General features: G+C 40.0%; 1 protein-coding gene across 1 annotated transcript in view; it reads left to right on the top strand.

The window, feature by feature from the left end:
* SNAP47 (synaptosome associated protein 47) overlaps nucleotides 1-18,927 on the top strand; it is a 118,718-nt gene extending 99,791 nt beyond the window's left edge. The window contains exon 7 of the mRNA XM_021388721.1: nucleotides 13,478-18,927. Coding sequence (XP_021244396.1) covers nucleotides 13,478-13,508 — 31 coding nt within the window. The 3' untranslated portion in view covers nucleotides 13,509-18,927. The remainder of the gene's footprint in view (nucleotides 1-13,477) is intronic.

Below are 19,591 nucleotides of genomic sequence, written 5' to 3'. Positions count from 1 at the left end.
CTATGTTTCTTGGCAGCAATTGTTTTCAACCCACTCTCCCATTGGTTTTGTGGTCTTCATGCCTCTGAGAAAGTCTATGTGTGACCTTAGGAAAACCCAGGACTTGTTTGTCAGGCTTCATCATCCAAAACAGGTAGGTAGGTGACCACAATTATTGCAGTGAGAAATGGGCTACTAGCTGGGAATGGGCAGGATGAAAGCCATATCATAGCCCCCTGTTGAAGATTTCTACCTCTGTCTTGGGCAACTCATCAGCTCTTGTCAGTCTCGTGAGCTTAGATTGAGATGAAAATGGTTTCCTTACTTTACAGGGAATATCCTTGAGCGTATTTATTTATCATTGTGAAATGCTTCAGCAGTACACTGAATGAGACACCTTATCAATGAATAAATTCATTGATGAGGTGCTGGGTGAAGTCTGATTATAGCCTCTCTTTTGACGTAGACAATAATGATCAGGGCTCTCCTTTGGTGATGATCTTCACCTCCTCATGTGGAAATTACCTAGCAGATTCACCCATATAAATGTAGCAAGCTACACATGAGCTGGATATCTGTGACTTCATTGTAACTGGGGATCTAATTAATAAAGTTGAGGAGCTGTACATCTCTCCCTAAAGCAAAGACTTATGTTTTTTTCAGCCACATGTGTCTATAGACTCCACGACATAAAATTACTCGCTTTTCGTCATCCATTTCAGATGTACTTGGAACTTCAGAGTCTAGTGTGGGATTCATTTGACCAAAGACAGACATTTGGGACCACCTGAAATACCCTGGCCTATGCCATGTAGACTTGGCAGATGGGAGTTTCCTATAGATCCTCGGCTGTATCTGCAAGCCCCACATAGATGACTTGAGTACTGTGAGGTTTTTCAAATATCACTAGGCACAAGGGTATGCAGAACAGAGTCCCATTCCTGATGCATGCACAGACATTATCGTGTGGACTCTTTTAGGTGTTTGTGTCTATACAGTAACTGCAATGCAGCCTTGAGAACAGAGCAATAATGAGCAGGATTTCTTTTTGGACAGCATATGTGCTGTAAGAGCATGAGCAAACTGTCTTGGAAATCACTGGTTTTGCATGCAGCTTGTAGTGATGTATTGCATAGCCTTCTTCTGGGCACCCAGCAGAAATGTGCCTTTGTGCTTAAAATGAATTCACTCGCTTTTAGACAATTAATTGTAATCTGTAGGAAAATGCAGCTTCAAATTGATATATTTGTACTTCTACATTTTACATCTATGTTTGAATGTCTCCTTTTATCCAGTCCCCCAGTGGAGACGTGACTTTTTGTTTTGTTTGGAGGGCTTGGTGCTTCTTGCACCTGGAGTGGATGGTAGTATGCAGCAGTCCCTTATGTCTATGGATGTTTGTTCCTAACTTTCTGTCAGACGTGTCTAAATCAAGACTTCCCTCCTCCCTCTCCCCAGTGCACTCGTTTTCCCCTTAATTTAGTGATGAAGAAAGATTCCCAGAATCTTTCAGTAAGATACAGTTTTTCCTAACAGAAGTAACTCACTTCCCATAGTACAACTGACTTCCCACTAGGAAGGGACCAGGGAATTTAGGTCGAAGGACCTTCCATTTCATGAACCTTTGTCAACAGAGAAGTGTCATTGTGACTCCACGTGCAGAGCGTTAATTGCCATTCCTTTCGAGTCTGTTGCATTGACAGATTTCCACTGATTTTAGCTCTGGCAAATCAACACGTGCTCAAAGCTGGCTCAGATAAATCTGCGTGGAGCTACATTGTGCTATATGCATAATATTATCTGAAGTCATTTAATCTTCCAGGTGTTGGGCATTCTCAGAGACACAATATCCCCCTAGATGGAATGCTAGACAGCAAGGTGTGTTGGTGATACTTTTCAAGTCCTGAAGTCCATCAAGGTGGGAGAACATTTCATGATAATCACTGACATGTAAGAAGAAAGGTTGAGTTTTCACAGCTTGCTTTCTGTATTGGCCAGAGGAGACATCTGAAACTGGGGACATGTAGAACTCCTTTTTTTCTTATTTTTTTTTGAACACTCCTGTGATACTTTCCCAATATTTGTGTGCCAGGAAAGGAGAAAATCAAAACAAGAGCTCATTTTCAGTTTACAGGTGATCTTATCGTAGGGTCATTTGTGTTAGGATAGTTTCCAATGTGTTGTCATTGCTTTTTCTTTGTTTGTTTGTTAACAATTCCTGTGGCCTTTTGTCTGTTGTTCTGGGAACTGTCTACAAGTCATGAAGAGACATCCCATCACACACTACATAGCCTGATGTTCTCCATATTTCTCATGACTCTGGCACTAACCCTGAAACCCTTTTTGAAACAACTTTTTGTATGCCTATCTAGAAATATCAGTAGTATCAGATTCAGCAGGAAAATATTATTGAATATTGTGAGCTTTGTCTTTGCAGTGAGTGTTTTCATACGTGCAAGATCTACTTTTCTTTCATATATATATATATTTATGGAATGGACATATCTAGTGTTAGCATTAAAAAAATGCAGTGTAGTGGGCTGTGATCAGGAACTGAAACATCTGGATTTTTTCTTATAATAGACTTGTTGGGAAACATTCAGAGAATCTTTAAGGACATGGGTACTCATCTGTAGAAGATGGGTTTTTAACGTGTCATGATATACCTGTGTTTGCCAAACCCAGATGGCACAAGAGGTGGGAGTTACAAGGAAGCAAAGATTTAAGTGAGAAAACAGATGACTTGGTCAGGAGTGTTGTCACTGGTATCATTACTTAACAGCAAAGGCCTTTACAATTGGCGTAATCTCTATAATTGTCAGTGGTAGTTAATCCTACCAGATTAGAGGCAGGAGAGATCAATCTGATGGAGCACTAGTGGATCCATCAGAGATCACACGGATGTGTGAGACCTTGTTTTACAGAGAACACGGTCTGAAAGTCATTGAAAACCTTCTCACACTGAGAAGTTGTCACACTCCATCACATGTAATTCACCTCACTCCCACTTTTGTCCTCATATTTAAATTTATTGCATTTTTTTTCCTCCAATTCTCAGTGTTTGCCATTTCCTCCACGTTCCCATTATCAGAGCTGAGCTCTACCAAAGGGGAACACTTCCCACTTGATCTTCTGGTGCTTGCCCGGTACAGCAGTACTTCTCTTGGGAGGACATTTTATCTTAAGCAAATATTGAATTTCTGGGATTAATATACCAGTTGGTTAGGAAACAAAACAGGCCAGTTCCAAGAAGCATTTGCTTGCTGATAGCAAGTGAGATAGAGTGTGCTGATTGGGTCTTGATGACTTCTAATTATAGAAGACTAAATTATAAATATTTGCAATCTGAAAATTTCAAGTTAGTACTTTAGCTGATGCACTAAATCAATACAACTCTAGTGATTTGCATTAGCAAATGTCCTAGCCTCATTCAACATGGTTTTTTAGGTATTTTACTCCTACCTAAATGCATGGAATATTGAGTATGAGAAAGTCAGATACAGATGAAAATACACCTTCATTGATTGTCCTGAATGCGACATCAAGATGAATTTAAGTCAAATCCTGATGTAAAGATAAAATTACAAGACCAAGAAAAGACGTTTTCTTTATAATAGCTAATGTTTTATCTTCTCATTGCTATCTAGGTTTTCATATACTCCAACAAACTGTTGCTTTTGGCTTTTTTTGTTTTGTTTTTGAGAATGGACTTGCACATCCAGGAAAAGAAGCAAGAAACTGCTTTCTGCCTTACACATTCATGCCATGAGCAAGTTTACTTTCGTGTGCCCTTACTGATGTTTATGACCACCTAAATTTTCCTGGCTTTTAGTGGGAGTTAAGCCTGTAAAGTTCTCTGGATTTAACAGACAGCAGCCACCATTCCTCTCGTGTTGCCTAATTAAAGTCAAGAGGACTGGTAGAGTTTTTTCCTCAACAGCCGTAATCTTTCTCACATTTTGTTCTGCCTTGGTTGTATTGCACACATGTGGCCTGTGAAAGTCTGTGCAAGGTCATATGACAGACGACAGGCTTTGACTATGGGGAGTGAACATACCTGGCAGCAAGCTCCACACAGCTCAGAAACCTTGCAAACTCCTCTGCTCCCTCGTTTCATCAAAACCTGCCTGTAACATCTATGGAACAGCCAAAGGTATCTCATCAAGCAGTTGTGCCTGACCAGTGGGTCTGTGAAGCCCATGTTACAAGGTTCAAGGAAGTTCAGAAACTTTGCTGCACTTTCCTCTATTATTTTTAAGCATTTCACACAACCTTTGCAAAATGACCAATCCCTTATTAATTTTGCCCAGGTAGTCACAAGTAGAGCAGATCAGAAGAAAATACAATTGGTCCCATCTAAGATGGAATCATAGAACCATAGAATGGCTTGGGTTGGAAATTTGACCTCAAAGATCATCCAGTTCCAATCCCCCTGCCATGGGCAGGGTTGCCAACCACTAAGTCAGGCGATAGATCAATGAGTTGAAGAATATCTCTGCCTTTTTATTATGATTTTTAATTTTTTTTTTAATTGAAGGATTACGTAACTCTTTCAAGAAACAGGCTGGGAAGGTTAAAGATGCTCACTGATACATGAGGCTTTCTTATAAGTCATGACAGTTGTCCAGTTTTTCTTATCTCATAAACTGTTTCCTTAAGATCCTCTCAGTTCCACTCATTTTGAGATCAGAAATTCTCTTTTGGCACACTGCAGCATCTAGGCTGCTCCAGGACACTTGGTGTATGGCTAAAACCCTTGGGCATTATTACAGCAACCTTCTCACACTACAAAACCTGGTTGAATTATTCATGCACATTTTCACTTTACCACTAAGAGGACCTCTGGAGCTTGGTGCAGCAGAAGACCTCACATCACCGATGACACGCTAGCAGGTTTGAAGACCTCTCAAGCACAGTTTGCCATCACACCTTCTCAGCATTGAAAGCTCTACACTTCCTTCTCTCCCTTGCTTTAGCTGTCAAAAGATACCTGCTCAGCTTATCTCTTTGTCCCAACTATCCTCTCAATTCTTTGCTTAATTTCATTTACAAAGTCAAGAGAATAGATGATCCTAACTATAAAGTGGCTAGCCTACAGGTCTGTACTTGATATGCTTGCTCTTTAGTGGACGTGGTAGTGATGGGTTGACCACTGGTCTAGATGATCTTGGTGGGTTTTTTTGTAATCTTAATGATTCTATGATTCTATTTTCCCTCTTCAATGCATAAGTAGCAAGTGGGGAGGTGGCTGAAGCTGAGAATGTTTATGCTAATAGTTCATATTGGCCAGAAGACCTTAACATTCTTGAATGATGTTCACAATATTGTACAGCCCCTTCCTCCCTCTGTTTAACCCTGCCACCAAACACCCCCATTCAACCAGTACTGTAGAAAAACAATCTCTTCATTTCACTAGAGCAGAATAAAGTAAATTTCACGACGAGGGTAGAAAAGAATAATTTCATTATTTTGGATAAGGAAATGGTAACATGGCTAACAAGGTAGCCAGCAACAGCATCCCAGATGCACTGCCCTGGTCATCAGTTAGAAGTGAAGACAATATGTAGGCTTCATCCTTCATCACAAGAAAGGTTTTAATACAAGGACTTGATTGGCTCAGTAAGATAAATTACATCTGCATGTATCCCGTGACCCTTAAATAACTTCATGTTATCATGGCTATAGTTATGCTACAACTATTTCTCCTTGTTGATATTTCATGGCTGAGTTGATCTGATTTTCTCATCCCAGTGACCTAATGACTTCCTGGATGGCATTCCCTATGGTCAAAGCCAAAATAATCCGGAATACATATGGGAATGATTCAGGACAAATGTATGGCTATGGGGAAAAAAAACCACAACAACCCTCCTCTAAAAAATGCAGACGTCTACAGTGTAATCACCAAGAACTGAGATGATCTTCCATATAACTCCTTGTAGAAAATAGACAGAAGTAGGCACTTTAAGATAAAATTAGTTTGACTTCAGACATTAGCTTCAGGAACAGTGCTTCTAACTGTACCAGCTAAGTTAAATATGTCTCCCTGAACTATAAAGGGAGCTTCAGATGATTGGCTCAGACGACTTCGTCTGCATTGTAGACTCTCTAAAGTTAAATGAAACTCATGCCACTCCGAATAATGTTTCACCATTTCAGCTGAGGCTTCAGGAAGCTTAAATTTCCTCCATGCTAAAGAAAGAGTTTGGTGTGAAAGCCTTTAAAGTCTTCTGGAAGAATCTAGAAGATTTCCCACTTCAGAGCAGAGACTGACAACCAAGGAGTGGGTGACACAGGGGAAATCATATTCTCCAAGTTCCTCCATTAGTAAACACAAGCTGTTTTGTAAGCTGTGTAAAATACCATAGCTGCAATTAAATACTCCACGTTACACTAATTTTCACCTGCTGAGGCTTTAATTCAACTTTTCACAGCACAATTTGGAGAGCAGCTTCTTATTGAACTAAAGGCCCTACACACAGAGAAAAATTATCGTGCCATCACAGAGCAATTCTTCTTATTGGCTGAATGACTATAATTCCTTCCATGAGCTGTAAAGCTACACACATGGCTTTACTGCCTCAGAGTTATTTTAATAAGGATTCCCCTTAGGGCTGTCCAGACAGCAGATGGCATCGTACGTGAAAATTAAACTCCTGAACTGAGGCTCCAAACCTATTATGAGGCTTATAAAATACACCTGGAGGCTTTAGGTGAAGTGGGAAAGCCAGGAGGTTCCCAGTGCAAACAGAGATTGCTGAATGCACAGATAGAAAAGGTCCCTTTTTATTTCCCAGCAATAGCCCAGTGACTGACTGGTCCCGGGCTTGTTTTCATGAGTCCCAGGGCAGAGCTAAACGCTCTCTCATTTCTTGAGCTGCTGGTGCTTTGTGCCACGTAAATTTAAAGACAAACCCCTCTTTTTTGTTGTTGTTGCTGCTGCTTCAGTTCTGCTTTAATTGCTGTAGGGAAGATGTAGGGATAAGCAAAGATTTCGATGTGATGTCGGAAGTTTTCCTTTCCACACAAAACCTAAAGAGTCTTGGAATAAGCAAACAGACAATGAATAGAGTCTGCATAGAAGAGAGGCAGATGATAGCTGAGCCCATCAGTAGTAGTAGTAATCTGCAGTGCTCTACAGGTTTTCTCTCACAGAAATGCTTTTCTACCAACGTCTGTACCTTTATCCCTCTCCTTCCACCTTCTTCTAGCTCTATTGGTTGTGGTTCCATGGTTAATTATTGGTTAAGCATAAGGAGTGGGAGGTGGAGAGAAACAGAGATCTGCCCAGACCTTCAGGCAGTTTGGAGTGGCTGTGGCTGTCAGCTTACAGGCTGCTCCACAAATTAATATTCTTCGCATTTTGCATGAATTAGCAATATTTTGAACAAAGCAGATCTTCCAGAGCACCGTGGATTGTGCTGAAGCCCCTCTGAAAATTGTGGAAAGAAAGAAAAAAGAAAATGGTGAAACCACCTATTACTCATCCTGCAGTCAGCCATCTCTCACATGAACCAAGAAAATATTCCTGTGAGGATGGAGATATAAAATATAACATTCCTACCACCTTTTACAGCCCACACTGGCACTAGACCCTACTCCAAGTGGTGCGATGGACTTTGTTTTTCAGCATGACAGAGTATTCCAAAGTGGGGTTTAGCTCACAGATTAAGACTCCTAAACTGAGATGCCTACACATGAGAAAGTGCAAATCCACAATGCAGTTGCCTACAGCTGAGCTAATTTACTCTAGCTCCCATTATAGTCAGTGAGAGAACACTGCCTGCACTTGCACAAAGCATCTAAACTCTCATAGAAGTCAGTGGAGTCTCAACAGCCAGTAGTCACTGTCGCTGTGGGATGTCTCGAAACCATGGCACACTGCAGAGTGTAGCCTACCACAACTGCTTTGCAAGACAGAGAAATGCTAACAGAGGCACTGAGGTGCTGGGGTTCACCCTACATCATTCTTTGGAGAAGGATGATGATGCAGTGTCCACAATGCATATCTGCATGGACACTCAGTATCTTGAGCAATTAGCAAAGCCAGTATTTATCTAGGACATATCTGCAGTATAGCTATGTTCATTGTTTGAACGTAGAGGTGTCTCGTATTGTGTAAATGTCACAGGGTGTCCCTCCTACTCTCATCATCACAAGTGTGAGCACAGCCTTTAAACTCTCTGTCAATCTGCCAGATATGACATCTGTGCGGGTGTCTTGGACCCTCTCAAATGGCACTAGGTGGTTGTATTTAGACAGGTGAATCAAGCACTTACATGGGTTTAGCAGAGATGCTTGCTAGACTTTGTTCCTGTGTTGACTAGCCCTCCACTGGCTGTAATATCATCACAGACACCAGCTCTCTTGCAGATATCCACATGCAAAAACAGTATTTATCTTGCTCCATGAAATCAGTCCCACACCTGCTGTGCCACACTGGTGGAGCTGCTCCTACACAGGTGAAATAAACTCATCCCTATCCAAATACCTCCTAGAAACATGGAAAATGAGGATTACGCTCTCCTAGATTGAATGTCAGTTTGCAAAGTATGTTAAGTCCATTGGGGTGCGTTGAAAGGAGCAGCATTCATAGAAAAGCATCACCCACATCCACAAAATATTATAGTCAGCTGTCAAGACTTGTGCCAGCTTTGAACAGAGCATGTGTTTATTAAATGTTCCTGACTTGTGGGTGTGTAAATGTTCCAACTTAGAAAAAGCAGATCTTGAAGCATTCAGAGGGCATCTCCGCCCTTGTCTTGTGAACGTGAGATGCAGCACTCTAAGTCTTTGTCATGGGTAGTTTTCATGGAGGGTGTATTTTTCTTTCTTCAAGAGAAATTCCTGGAAGGGAGAAGGGTAGTTCAGTACAAATAACTAAACAGATCTAAACTTCTCTTCCTCTAACCTAGCTTTGGGTAAATACAACATAATTATCTACTGATGAGACAGGCACTCTGGGCTCTGATATTATCAAAATGGAGAAGTAGCCACTTTTAGATGCAATTCAACAGATCTGTTTTACACTTCTATTTTAGGAGAAGATGAATCATGACTTAAACTGTTAACGAACAGCTCTCCATTGAATCCTTCTTTCATTTACCTCCTTTGGAACCAGTGTAGCTGCTGTGCCCCTGTCAAACGAAATTCACAATGTGAAATCAAGGAAGACTTAGGAGATGGCAACAGGTAGTCTTCCAGTCATAAGCCAAGGGCACATCTGTCTTATAAACTGAGACCCATAGATCAGAGAAAATGTTAACATAGGGAAAGCAGGGGAAAGTAGTGACAGGAATGAGAGACCATTTCTTTTATCGTCGGATGGCTATTTTCAGTAATGGTTTGTTACTGACATCAAGAAAGAGTTTTCCAGAAAAAGCGAAACCACAAATCTATGCCTTTCTCACTATTCCTTCACTGCACAGGAATTTTCCCCCCTCTTTTAATTATCACCAGATAATGCCCTCTCCCCAGAGTATGGCAGTGCATTTGGGGATTCTTCAATGGGAAGAAATAAGCTGAAGTGACACACGCAGAGCAGATAGGATAATGAAATCTGAGGGCATTAGATTTCAGTGCAGATATTTCAAAGGATGTGGTTTCCACAGAGACATTCACTGTTTTTCTTGGCGACGTTGTGCATTAGTCTTCTCCACACTCATTTACAGCTTACTCTTTATCTTTAAATATGTCCAGGCTTGAAGAGGTAGAGGAGAGGGCATGCCATGAGTACAGATTTCTACTTGAGCCTGATTTTGAATAGCAAATTTCTCAGGTGAAATGCCCGTATTTTCCCCATAAATAATTTTTTGGGAGTTTTGAGGGGCCTATTTTTATTCAACTGCCATTGTGCTGGATGAACCAATGCTAATTTACAGATGAAGTTACATGGATATGAGCAGGTTCGTGCTGTAACTCTGAAGAGCTTGTAGTGATCTCACATTGTCCATGTGTATCTGAAGCTTAAGCTGGGGGCAGTCAGTATCTTTATTATGGCAGTCAGATGACATGTTCAGAATTATCCAAGGGGCTTGATTTGGTGATAGACTCAGTGGAGGTGTGGAAATTAGGCTTTAAAATACAACTGAAGGATAAAGGATTGCAAATGCGTAAAATTTTCCTCCCTTTGTTTTTCCAAGCCAGCGTACAAGTCATGTGCCACGTAAAATGACATATTTACAATTCCTTTAGAGCCATGTGCCTTTATAGCAGCTAAGGGATAAGATCCAGTGTGAATCAATGCTAAATTACAGAAAAGTCTCACAGCTTGAGACTCACGCCGTTGCCCATGGCTTTACACTTCCCTACAGGAAAGGCCATGATATATGAATTTGTAGATCCATACCATGGCCTTGGACAACCAAGTCGGAGGACTGTGATGTGGGAGACTAAAGTATCTTATCTGTAGGCTGGGAGCATGTTACCTCACTGATCCATGCGCTCCTATTGAGGAGGATGAGGTGACTTCTAGTCTCCCTATGCTGTGCCCATATCATACAAGGTCTTTGAGAAATCAGACTGGAAGAGACCCACACCTGGTACTGAGTCTCTCCATCTCATTAATGCAGGGACACCTTTACCTGTGTCATTCCTGACACTGTCCAATTCATTCTTCATGGTCTACCAGCACTGGTGACTCAATACCTGGCTCCAATGCATAGTGCTCTGTGATGCGCATGGATAAGGAGGATTTGTAAAGGTACAAAAATTCCTGATTTACAGTAAAATCAAAGTGAGTGAAACATTCATGTCACTTGAAAATATATAGGCCTAATACTTGCACCTCAGTTTCTCTTTTGGTGAACGTGGGTAATGACCTTTCCCTAGGACAAAAGGGAATTTTGTAATCAAGAGTATTTAAGGCTGAGGAGGCCCTGTTCCGATGAGAGTCACGGAAACATCTTGATCAGACACAACTTGAATTCCCCTTTACTGCTGGGTTTTACCATCACGTGCCAGCAGAACAATTCTAATTCATTGGAGATGTTTGCTCGAGGGCAAATAATGCAAACAGTCTATTTTGACTTTCCACTGGCATTATTCAGAGCAGAGACTTTTCCTTGACACACTTGTAGGACTTGCCAGGAGAAATTCCAATCTCCAGCATATTTTATGCAGCTAAATAAATACCATAACATGAATAAACTTCATTAGTAATTGCTGATTGAGTTCAAGCCCCTTCAGTTTTGTAGGGGAAATGTTTTATTATAAAATTCTATGAAGTCTAACCTCAGACTTGGTTAGTGACCTGAAAAAATTAAAATATTTTTTGGCAGTGAAAATTGCTAACAAGTGAATACTTTTCCATATTCTTTTCTAAGCATACCAAAACTTTACCATTAAAATACGGCTGTTGCTGGAGTGAGAAAACAGTAATGACCCAGTAGCAGTATTCTACAGTTTTATAGTGCCAACTACCCAACAGACTCAGTAGGAAAAGAGCATCATCCTGTGCACAATTCAGCTTGCTGGAAGGGGTTTCTTCTGTTGTTTTCGCTGTGCTCTGCTGAATTGTCCTGTCCTGTATAAGGTTGCAAAATATCTCCAATGTGAATGAAGTGAAAGTCTTCCTTCCTTAAAAAAAAAAAAAAAAAAAAAGAAAGTTTGAAACAGATAGAAGACCAATGGCCAAGTATATGTAGCTGAACTGTGAAAAATTAAGATCTTCCTGGGTTTTTTTGTTTTGTTTTGTTTTGTTTTGTTTTGTTTTCTGGTTGAAAATGTAAACAATGTCATTTTAGACATGTTCTCTAACCATCACACTTCTGGCTGTTTTATAATGTGTCTGTTCCCCTTTATTTTTAATTGTAAATTCCTTCGCAGAGCAGTGTGACCTTTCCCAACAAAGGCTCTGGTGAAATTGGTGCATTAGAATCATAAAAAGCTGTTTGGGATTATGTTAAATGGTGGGAAGTTACCTTTCCAGAATTTATTAATCCAAATATTAAAACAGAAAGTGGCTCTTCTGCTAATGTAAACATTCTGAAAATTGGAAATTTCCATCCTATGGGAAATGTGGATAAATTAATACTTACAGCCCTTTAAAACATGAATGAAAAATCCGAAGGATCAAAGATTTAATAGAACAGACTTCTTAAAATTTAGGCTTGAAAACACTGACGAGTTTCAGGTCAAATGAATAGGGACCTGTCATCTTCCTTAACCGTTGGAGTGCCTCCTAGGATCTGAAGTTTCCATCTTTCTATTGTGAGCAGCAGTCTCTACAGTCTCCAAAATGCACCACAGTTGTTTCCCATTTCATTTCACGTCAGCTTTAGCTATAGGAAAGGCTACATTCTCAGTCTCATGCTGCACTAGTTCTTTTCCCATATTTCTTATGGGAAAAAAAAAAAAAGATAAAAGGAAATATGTTACGAACAAATCAATTTCTGTAGTAATTGTTTCTTTGGGAATGTTCAACTTTTTCTTGTAAATCCCATAGATGTTCGTTTGACCACGGACTACATATGTAGGCCAGACTTTAGCTGGTGTATCCCCTTTGCCTCAGACTTTTCCTAATGTTTCCTTTGTCTTTGGTTTTTAATTTTGTGTAATATAAGAGAGAACACATTCTCGTGACATGAACAGTTCCTTTTTTGCCAACCAGCCTAAACTCACCACTGTTAGACTTATGCCCCCATATAAAAACTGCTGATGCCCCATTGAAAGTCATCCTTGGAGAAGAAAGGACATCACAATTCTCCATAAGCCATCATGGTATTTCACAGATTTGGGTCTTGATGTCTTCAAATGAATGCTGTATGAAAACAGTTATTTATAGAGAAGTGAAATCAAATATCCCTTTGCAAACCCCACCGCCTTCAACAATGAGTTTGTTGGAAAACTGCAGAAACAAAATTGACATTTAAAGACTTCTTCCTTACTCTGCTAAATCTCTTTGTCTGATGCCTTTTGTCAAGGAAGTTTTGTCCCAGAAATGCTCGTACGTGACAGAGTGTCCATTCTTAATATGTTCTTCTGATGCCAATGAGGTGAGTGCAATTTGAGTTTGGCACTCGGACCTTGGAGTAGAAGACAGGAAGAAGTGAGGACCATCCTCCTAGACCTTCCACTTCAGAAGTCCCTGCCACCTTGATCATGTGCAGTAGAAATTGTTGCTGAATTATGGCAGACAAGTCGGGCAGCAGCTGTACCATTAGGGAATGAATGCTCAAAGGCCTCAAAGGAAATTCTTCTTGCACTGCCTTCCTGTTTAATCCATGCCCACTCAGTGTACTCAGTGCTCTTGCTTGTTCTCTTACAGTTTGGGAGACTTGGATCTTCCCAATATGGAGACAGTCATTTTGAAACTAATATTGCATCTGCTTTTTTTTTATAAACTTTGCAGGCAAGATTTGGTGAGCTTCCCAACGCTGGGTAACAATTGAACCAGAGCAATACAGTTACGTGTTCAGAAATGGATATGATGTGACATCTAAACTTGTTTTTCTTCTAGAGATATCATGACAAATTATTCTCCCCTTGTTTATCTCAGCAGATTCTGTAAAGACGTGAAGATTATTTGAGTCACTCTGGATTTGCTGTGGGACAAAGAACACAGGATGTGGCTAGATCCAGCGAACATATTTTTCAATCAGATTTACATAAAATCCACTCCCTCACCCTCCAGACACACAAAAAAACAAAATAATAATCATACTGAAACAGAACTGATTGTGAAACCTCCTTTTGTCCTGTGAGAACTTCAGATTTCAGAAGTTTTACCATCAAAACTTGATAATTCTTGCAGACCAGTAATCTGTGAAAAATTCACAATAGGTCTTTTGAGATATTTTTCATGTTTTAGGTCTTCCTAATAATAGAAATAAGAAAAAAATAGAGTAACAAGCAATACAAAGGCAAGAGCTATTTCAAAGCAAAAATAAATTGTTTCTCTCAAAGAAACTCAAAGCTGTATACAACAATTTCAAAGCACATTTATTTATTTATGTGTTTATGCATGCATCTGTGCATTTACTTATTAAGAACCTGAAGGAAATGACTTCAGCTTCCTGAATCAGGGCTCTTTCTAGGAAAATATGTTAGCCGAAATTTCTCAATGAATTCTAATCCACAAATTCCATCGTTCCTCATTTCCTGAACAAGCAACTGAGAGGAAGAGAGTAGAGAGAGAAAAATTTATAAAGTGTTGCCAATGGAATGTAAAATCCCACTTTTAGGCTCTTTTTCTTTCTCCAGTGACCTAATTTGCTCCTGAAAACCCTCAGCCTCTCTCTCAGCTGCTCTGCAAGGGGTGGTCTCCCCAAGTGCAAGGACACGAGCAGGTCTGCTTGGATGTCTTGTGGAGAAGGAGTGGTAGCACAAGGAATTAATGACTTCACGTGTTCTACAATAATTCAGCATGGACCTGAACCTCACCTGGCATCCGGATTAATAGCCTGAGCAGAAGAGCAATCATCCTCTGCAATTCTTGTGCGCTCTCTGGTCATGCTCTGGAATAGCATTGTATATGATAGAAAGTGGTTGCTACTGCTTTCCCTTCCTTGTTTCTGTACTTTCAACCTATTCCTAACCTGATCTGTTCAAAATGCAGAATGAAAATGGAATAGATACTTTCTCATTAAGTAGTTGCTGGGAACGTCTGAGAGAAGTGCTCAAAAATTCCACTTCGGTGAATTTTCTCTGAAATGAAGGTAGGATCCCAGCTATAAATCAGGCCGAATTCTTTTCTAAATCTAGGTTTACATTCGCCACAAACTCAATCATTTTCTTCATCCCGAAACAGAGAGTCCAGGATTTCCAGGCCACTTAGACGGTCTGTGATTGAAGTGGTTGTCTGTATCTCGGAACTCGGACAAAATAAGAGCTTATTTGCCCCCGTTGTCAATATTTCTTTACCCCTTCACAAAATAGACAGAATTTTCCCCAGCTGATCAAAAGATCGTTAGGTATCCAAACGATTTGCTTAATCCTGGAGCAAGATGTCCATCCTTACAGAGGTAGCCCAAAGGTGCAGCATGATGAATCAGGAAGGAAATGACTCCATCAGTTATGAGAGGGAAACCAACCCACACATCCTTCAACAGAAAAAATTTCACATTTTCCAGGTTTATTTTCCTGGAAAGCTCAGTTCAGAGACTATTTGAATTTGAATAGCCTGTTCAGTTTAAACTGGCTTTTTACCAAATGCTGGGCATTTTCTACATCGGACTAATGTCATTATAGGAACATCTTTCTCTTTTGCTCAAATATTTTCCTTAATTCAGAAGGTGGCAGAGATGACATAAACAAAAATGAAACCAGGGCACCTAATAATTAGTTAACTAATTATGGACTTCACCATGAAATCACTCTATGCCATTTGAAGGAGGATGCCTGTCCATCAGGTTCTGCTTGGTTTAAAAGTTCAGCTCTAACACTAAGAGTGCCTTTATGTACAATAAGATAATGACTGAGCATGTGCACATGATAACAATAGACAATGAAACTCATGGAACTGGATTTTACTGACCTGAAGAAATGCACACTAATGGCAAAAAGGAGAAACTTGCATCTCCACAGGGTGAATTAAATCCTTCTAGGTAAAGGAGTTATAAAGAAAGGAGCAACTGCTGGGGTCTCAGTTGTGCAACCAGAGTCATGCTCCTTACCTTGACCCTCCAGTTTGGACCACAGAGAACTGCCCTGAAGACATATGATCAGATCTACTCTCCTAAATTCTGAACAAATCAAGGGAGAGTGCATAGGTTGGAAAGACTTAATTTCACCTTATTTTTCAAAAAATACTTTTATCACATACTCTGAAGAATACTTAAATACAAATGCAGTATTATTCAGTCTCTGCTTGTTTGTGGACAGATATTTCCCATCCAGATGTAAGTATGTCTGATGCATAATGATACACTGAAAAACAGAAACAAAGGAATCGAACATTTTAAGGCAGTAATTCACCTCAAAGAAACCCCTTTGTAATAGCTGATCTCTTCCGTGAGATAACTGCAAGGTTCTTTAGGATGACAAAGACCTCAGTGGAAGAAATTCAAGCAGTCTTGCATCTTCTGTAGGGCAGGAACCTTGGAAAGCACTTAGCTCATCCTGAATCAGGACTTAAGCCTGGAAGGAGGCAAATCCTGCAGGCTGCTAGGGCGAGGGAAACTGGAAACGACCTCTTGCTGTCAGATTTCACTCATTCGTTTTAACCCAAGGTTTCCCCAAGGCTGCAGAACAAATTCCTTCTGTGCAGGAAGTGCTCGTGCTAATCCAGAGGTTCAAAGCCTGTGTGAGGAAATATAATGCTTCCTCCAGGGACTTTTCAGAGGAGAGCGGTTGACCACAAGAAAATAAAAGCTTCTGCAGCTGATTGTAAGCCTGTGTGAGAGGGCTGTTGAGGAGTCACCTAGGAATGACTGCAATTCCTGTTTATGAGTCAGCAGGGAGGGAGCAGCCCGAGTCAGATTTTGGGAGATGCCTATGCTGTCTGCCTTTCAGACCATGGGAACTCTGCAGGGAAAATAATGAGGAGATGTGAGGTTGAGGAATGTGGGAACTCAAGGTTCTGTAGACCATGGATTGATGTAATTGCCTGCTAGGCATGACGACACCTGCAGCAAGCAGAGATGTGAGCTCTGATCCAGCATTGCTGTGTCATGTTAAGGTAAGGCACTTTGGCTTTCTTCTACATCTTGGTCTTCAAAGACAGAAATATCTTTTGGGCATGGATTGCCTTGATCTATGTCTGTACAAAGTCTGTTTTAGTGAATTTTCTTTGAATTTTCCCAGGCAAGTTAGATCAAACCTACAGTCTCATTCCCCTGAGAGAACATGAGTTCATTTGTATCTCCAGTAGAGTTATAGGAATTTCCTCTAAGCATCTCTACCCTTCCCAACACAAAACTAAGGACAGAGGCTTCAAATGGAGCTTCAGTTCTTGACTGTTTGAGAAGTATGGTAATGCTACTTAAGAATGTTTTGACTTATTTATCAGCTTTACCCACTAACCTGTTGCCTCCTTTCAGACAATTAGATTACCCTCTGTTGTTTTGTATTATTTCTCTTTGTTTAACTTTTCTTAAATAGTTTTGGGTTCAGCTCAACATGGATTGAACATCAAGGGAAAATTATTCTCCCACTTAGCTTTAATGCAACATGAACAACAGTGTTAGAATGTGATTTTCAGAAAATAAGTCATAATAGTTTTAAATCAGTTTGTGATGTCCCCATTGGGATTACTGAGGCTGATCATGTGCTGGCCTGAAATCTGGGCTGTAACTGTTACAGCTCAATTGAAATCAACTTTGCAAATGTATTTACTCAGAGTGAGATCCATGAAACACAAACACCCCAGGCCTAATAGTGCATGGAAAATAGAAAATGCAACTCCTACTCATTTACCATGATAAATGATCACCTCAAAATCCTAATGGCCATGGTGTTCTATCAACATGTTCAGCTCCTACCCAACATCAGGTGAATGGTGGTGGCGGATGAGTGTGGAGCTCAAATTATACTGCTGATCTTGGCAGGTCCTGGATAATTTAACAAGCTTGATTAGATACTAAATAAATATTGGTTTTGCAATTTGCTCACCAGATTTGCTCTTGGATAAAAGAGGCCACAAATGCTGTTGCACTGGCAACAGGAACAAACAGTTTAAAAGATCCATTCAGACTGTGATGAAAGTGTTTGAAAAAGAAAATTTTGGTGGAATCATGTTTTGCCCTAATGAAAACCCTCTGTTCTGCAGTAACTGAGGAAAATCAGCAAACTCTACTCCTCATGACTTCAATTTACACGTCAATTTAAAGGTGAAGCAATTTCGTGAAAGGAGGAAGTCCCTCAACAGGCCCTACATGACAGGTTAACAGCTACAGACAATCTCACAGTGATGCAGAGAATTTCATGGTCCCCCTTACAAAGCAGATCAATCTGGTACAGGGAAATACAAAAATAAGATATCAGAAATCAGGCTCAGGAGACTTGACAGCTGTAGTCACTGACTCCCAACATCCTGAAGATGAGCTCACTTCTTTCGGTGTCGTATTCTTCGGTTTTGATAAAGTTTTCAACGCTGAAGATATCTGGCTGCACGAACATAGTTTAGTATAATGTAGTTTTATTTACTTCCAATTTTTGCAAATGAGGGACTATTCTTGTAGTGCTCACTTCCTTTCTCTTCACTGTATGCATATGTATTTTTGCAGTAAAATGTATATACACACAGATTTGTGCCAGTGAATGCCTAGTTCATTTTTGCACTAAAAAGCCCTCCCAATGCTTTCCGCTTCAGTTGAAGGAGACAGAAATCCAGATGCTTTGTCCTGGGCAAATATGAGTGGTAAACTGTAGGAACTGTGATCAGTATTTGTCTCTTTAACCCAGCAGCTGTCCTGTGCTGTGAAGTCCCTATTCAAAGTGGGTATGGATTACAGCTTTGTAAGACAATGTACAACCTTCATGCCCTTCATACCCTTCACTTTTCAACTGCTTCTGCAAGTGAGCTCAGCATTACATTGCACACTGTCCTTTACTGTGTGCACCATTCTTAAAGCTTGGCTATGTATCAGTTTTTTTTGTTTTGTTTTGTTTTGTTTCAAATACAATGTTTTTGACTTCCTCCTGTAATTTAGTGTAAAACAGCTTCAGTGGAGTTATACCAAATCCTGGCCAGCTTACGATATGTCTCTTACTGCTCAAGAATGATGGGATATTGGTTTACACTCAGAGATGAGCTCCAGGTGTGTTCTTAATAAGGAATGTAGAAATGCTTAAAACTGCAGTTTAACTTTTCATTTTTGGAGTCAAGAACTAAACTGACAGCTCTTATTTTTCCATGTTTTCAGTGAGAAGTCTTCCTTTAAGAAGAGAGAAAATGTTGATAATATCTTATTTGTCATAAATGTCAGAAATTATGTTGGAAGATCATGTGTGCAAAAAAAAGTATTGGTGTTGAAGATGATATTAAATGTGATATTGCAGTAAAAGAAAGCAATCTATAGTGAACTTTTGTATGACCATGAGTAACAAGTGCATCTACAGTTCATCAAACAGTGTAGGATCTATTTAAAAGAAGATCTTAGTATAGATGTGTATATGATCTAGTCATTTTAAAGTTATCTACTTTAAATGAGAATCTAATAAATTCAAGCATGAAGATCAGGCATTGTCTGGGAAGATGCTAGGATTCATATGGATGGGGCTTTGAGCAATACAGTTTAGTGATAGATGTCCCAATCCAAGGTGAGGAGGTGGATCTTCGAGGGTCTCTTCCAACCCACACTATTCTCTGATTCTGATTCTCTGATTTGACAGAATAGGAAGCAATCCACCTCATTATGAAACAGGACTTGTCATTTTTATGAGAGGAGGTCAATACACAACAGGTCATGTCTAGTATGATAGACATGGTTGGCATCTTGTCCTGCAAAGTGAAAATTTGGAGATTCTATCCCAAAAAGTAGTAGCAGAGGAGCAACCACAGCATATATCACTGTGTTACCAAATCCAAACGTCTTAGTAAAAACACTTTTTACCGCTTGCCCTCTCACTTTTCTGCAAAACCTATTCTATTCTATTCTATTCTATTCTATTCTATTCTATTCTATTCTATTCTATTCTATTCTATTCTATTCTATTCTATTCTATTCTATTC

This window comes from Numida meleagris, chromosome 2, assembly GCF_002078875.1.
Source record: "Numida meleagris isolate 19003 breed g44 Domestic line chromosome 2, NumMel1.0, whole genome shotgun sequence".
NCBI lineage: Eukaryota > Metazoa > Chordata > Aves > Galliformes > Numididae > Numida > Numida meleagris.
The sequence above is the reverse complement of the archived record's forward strand: the minus strand, read 5'-3'. Positions and strand labels throughout refer to the sequence as shown.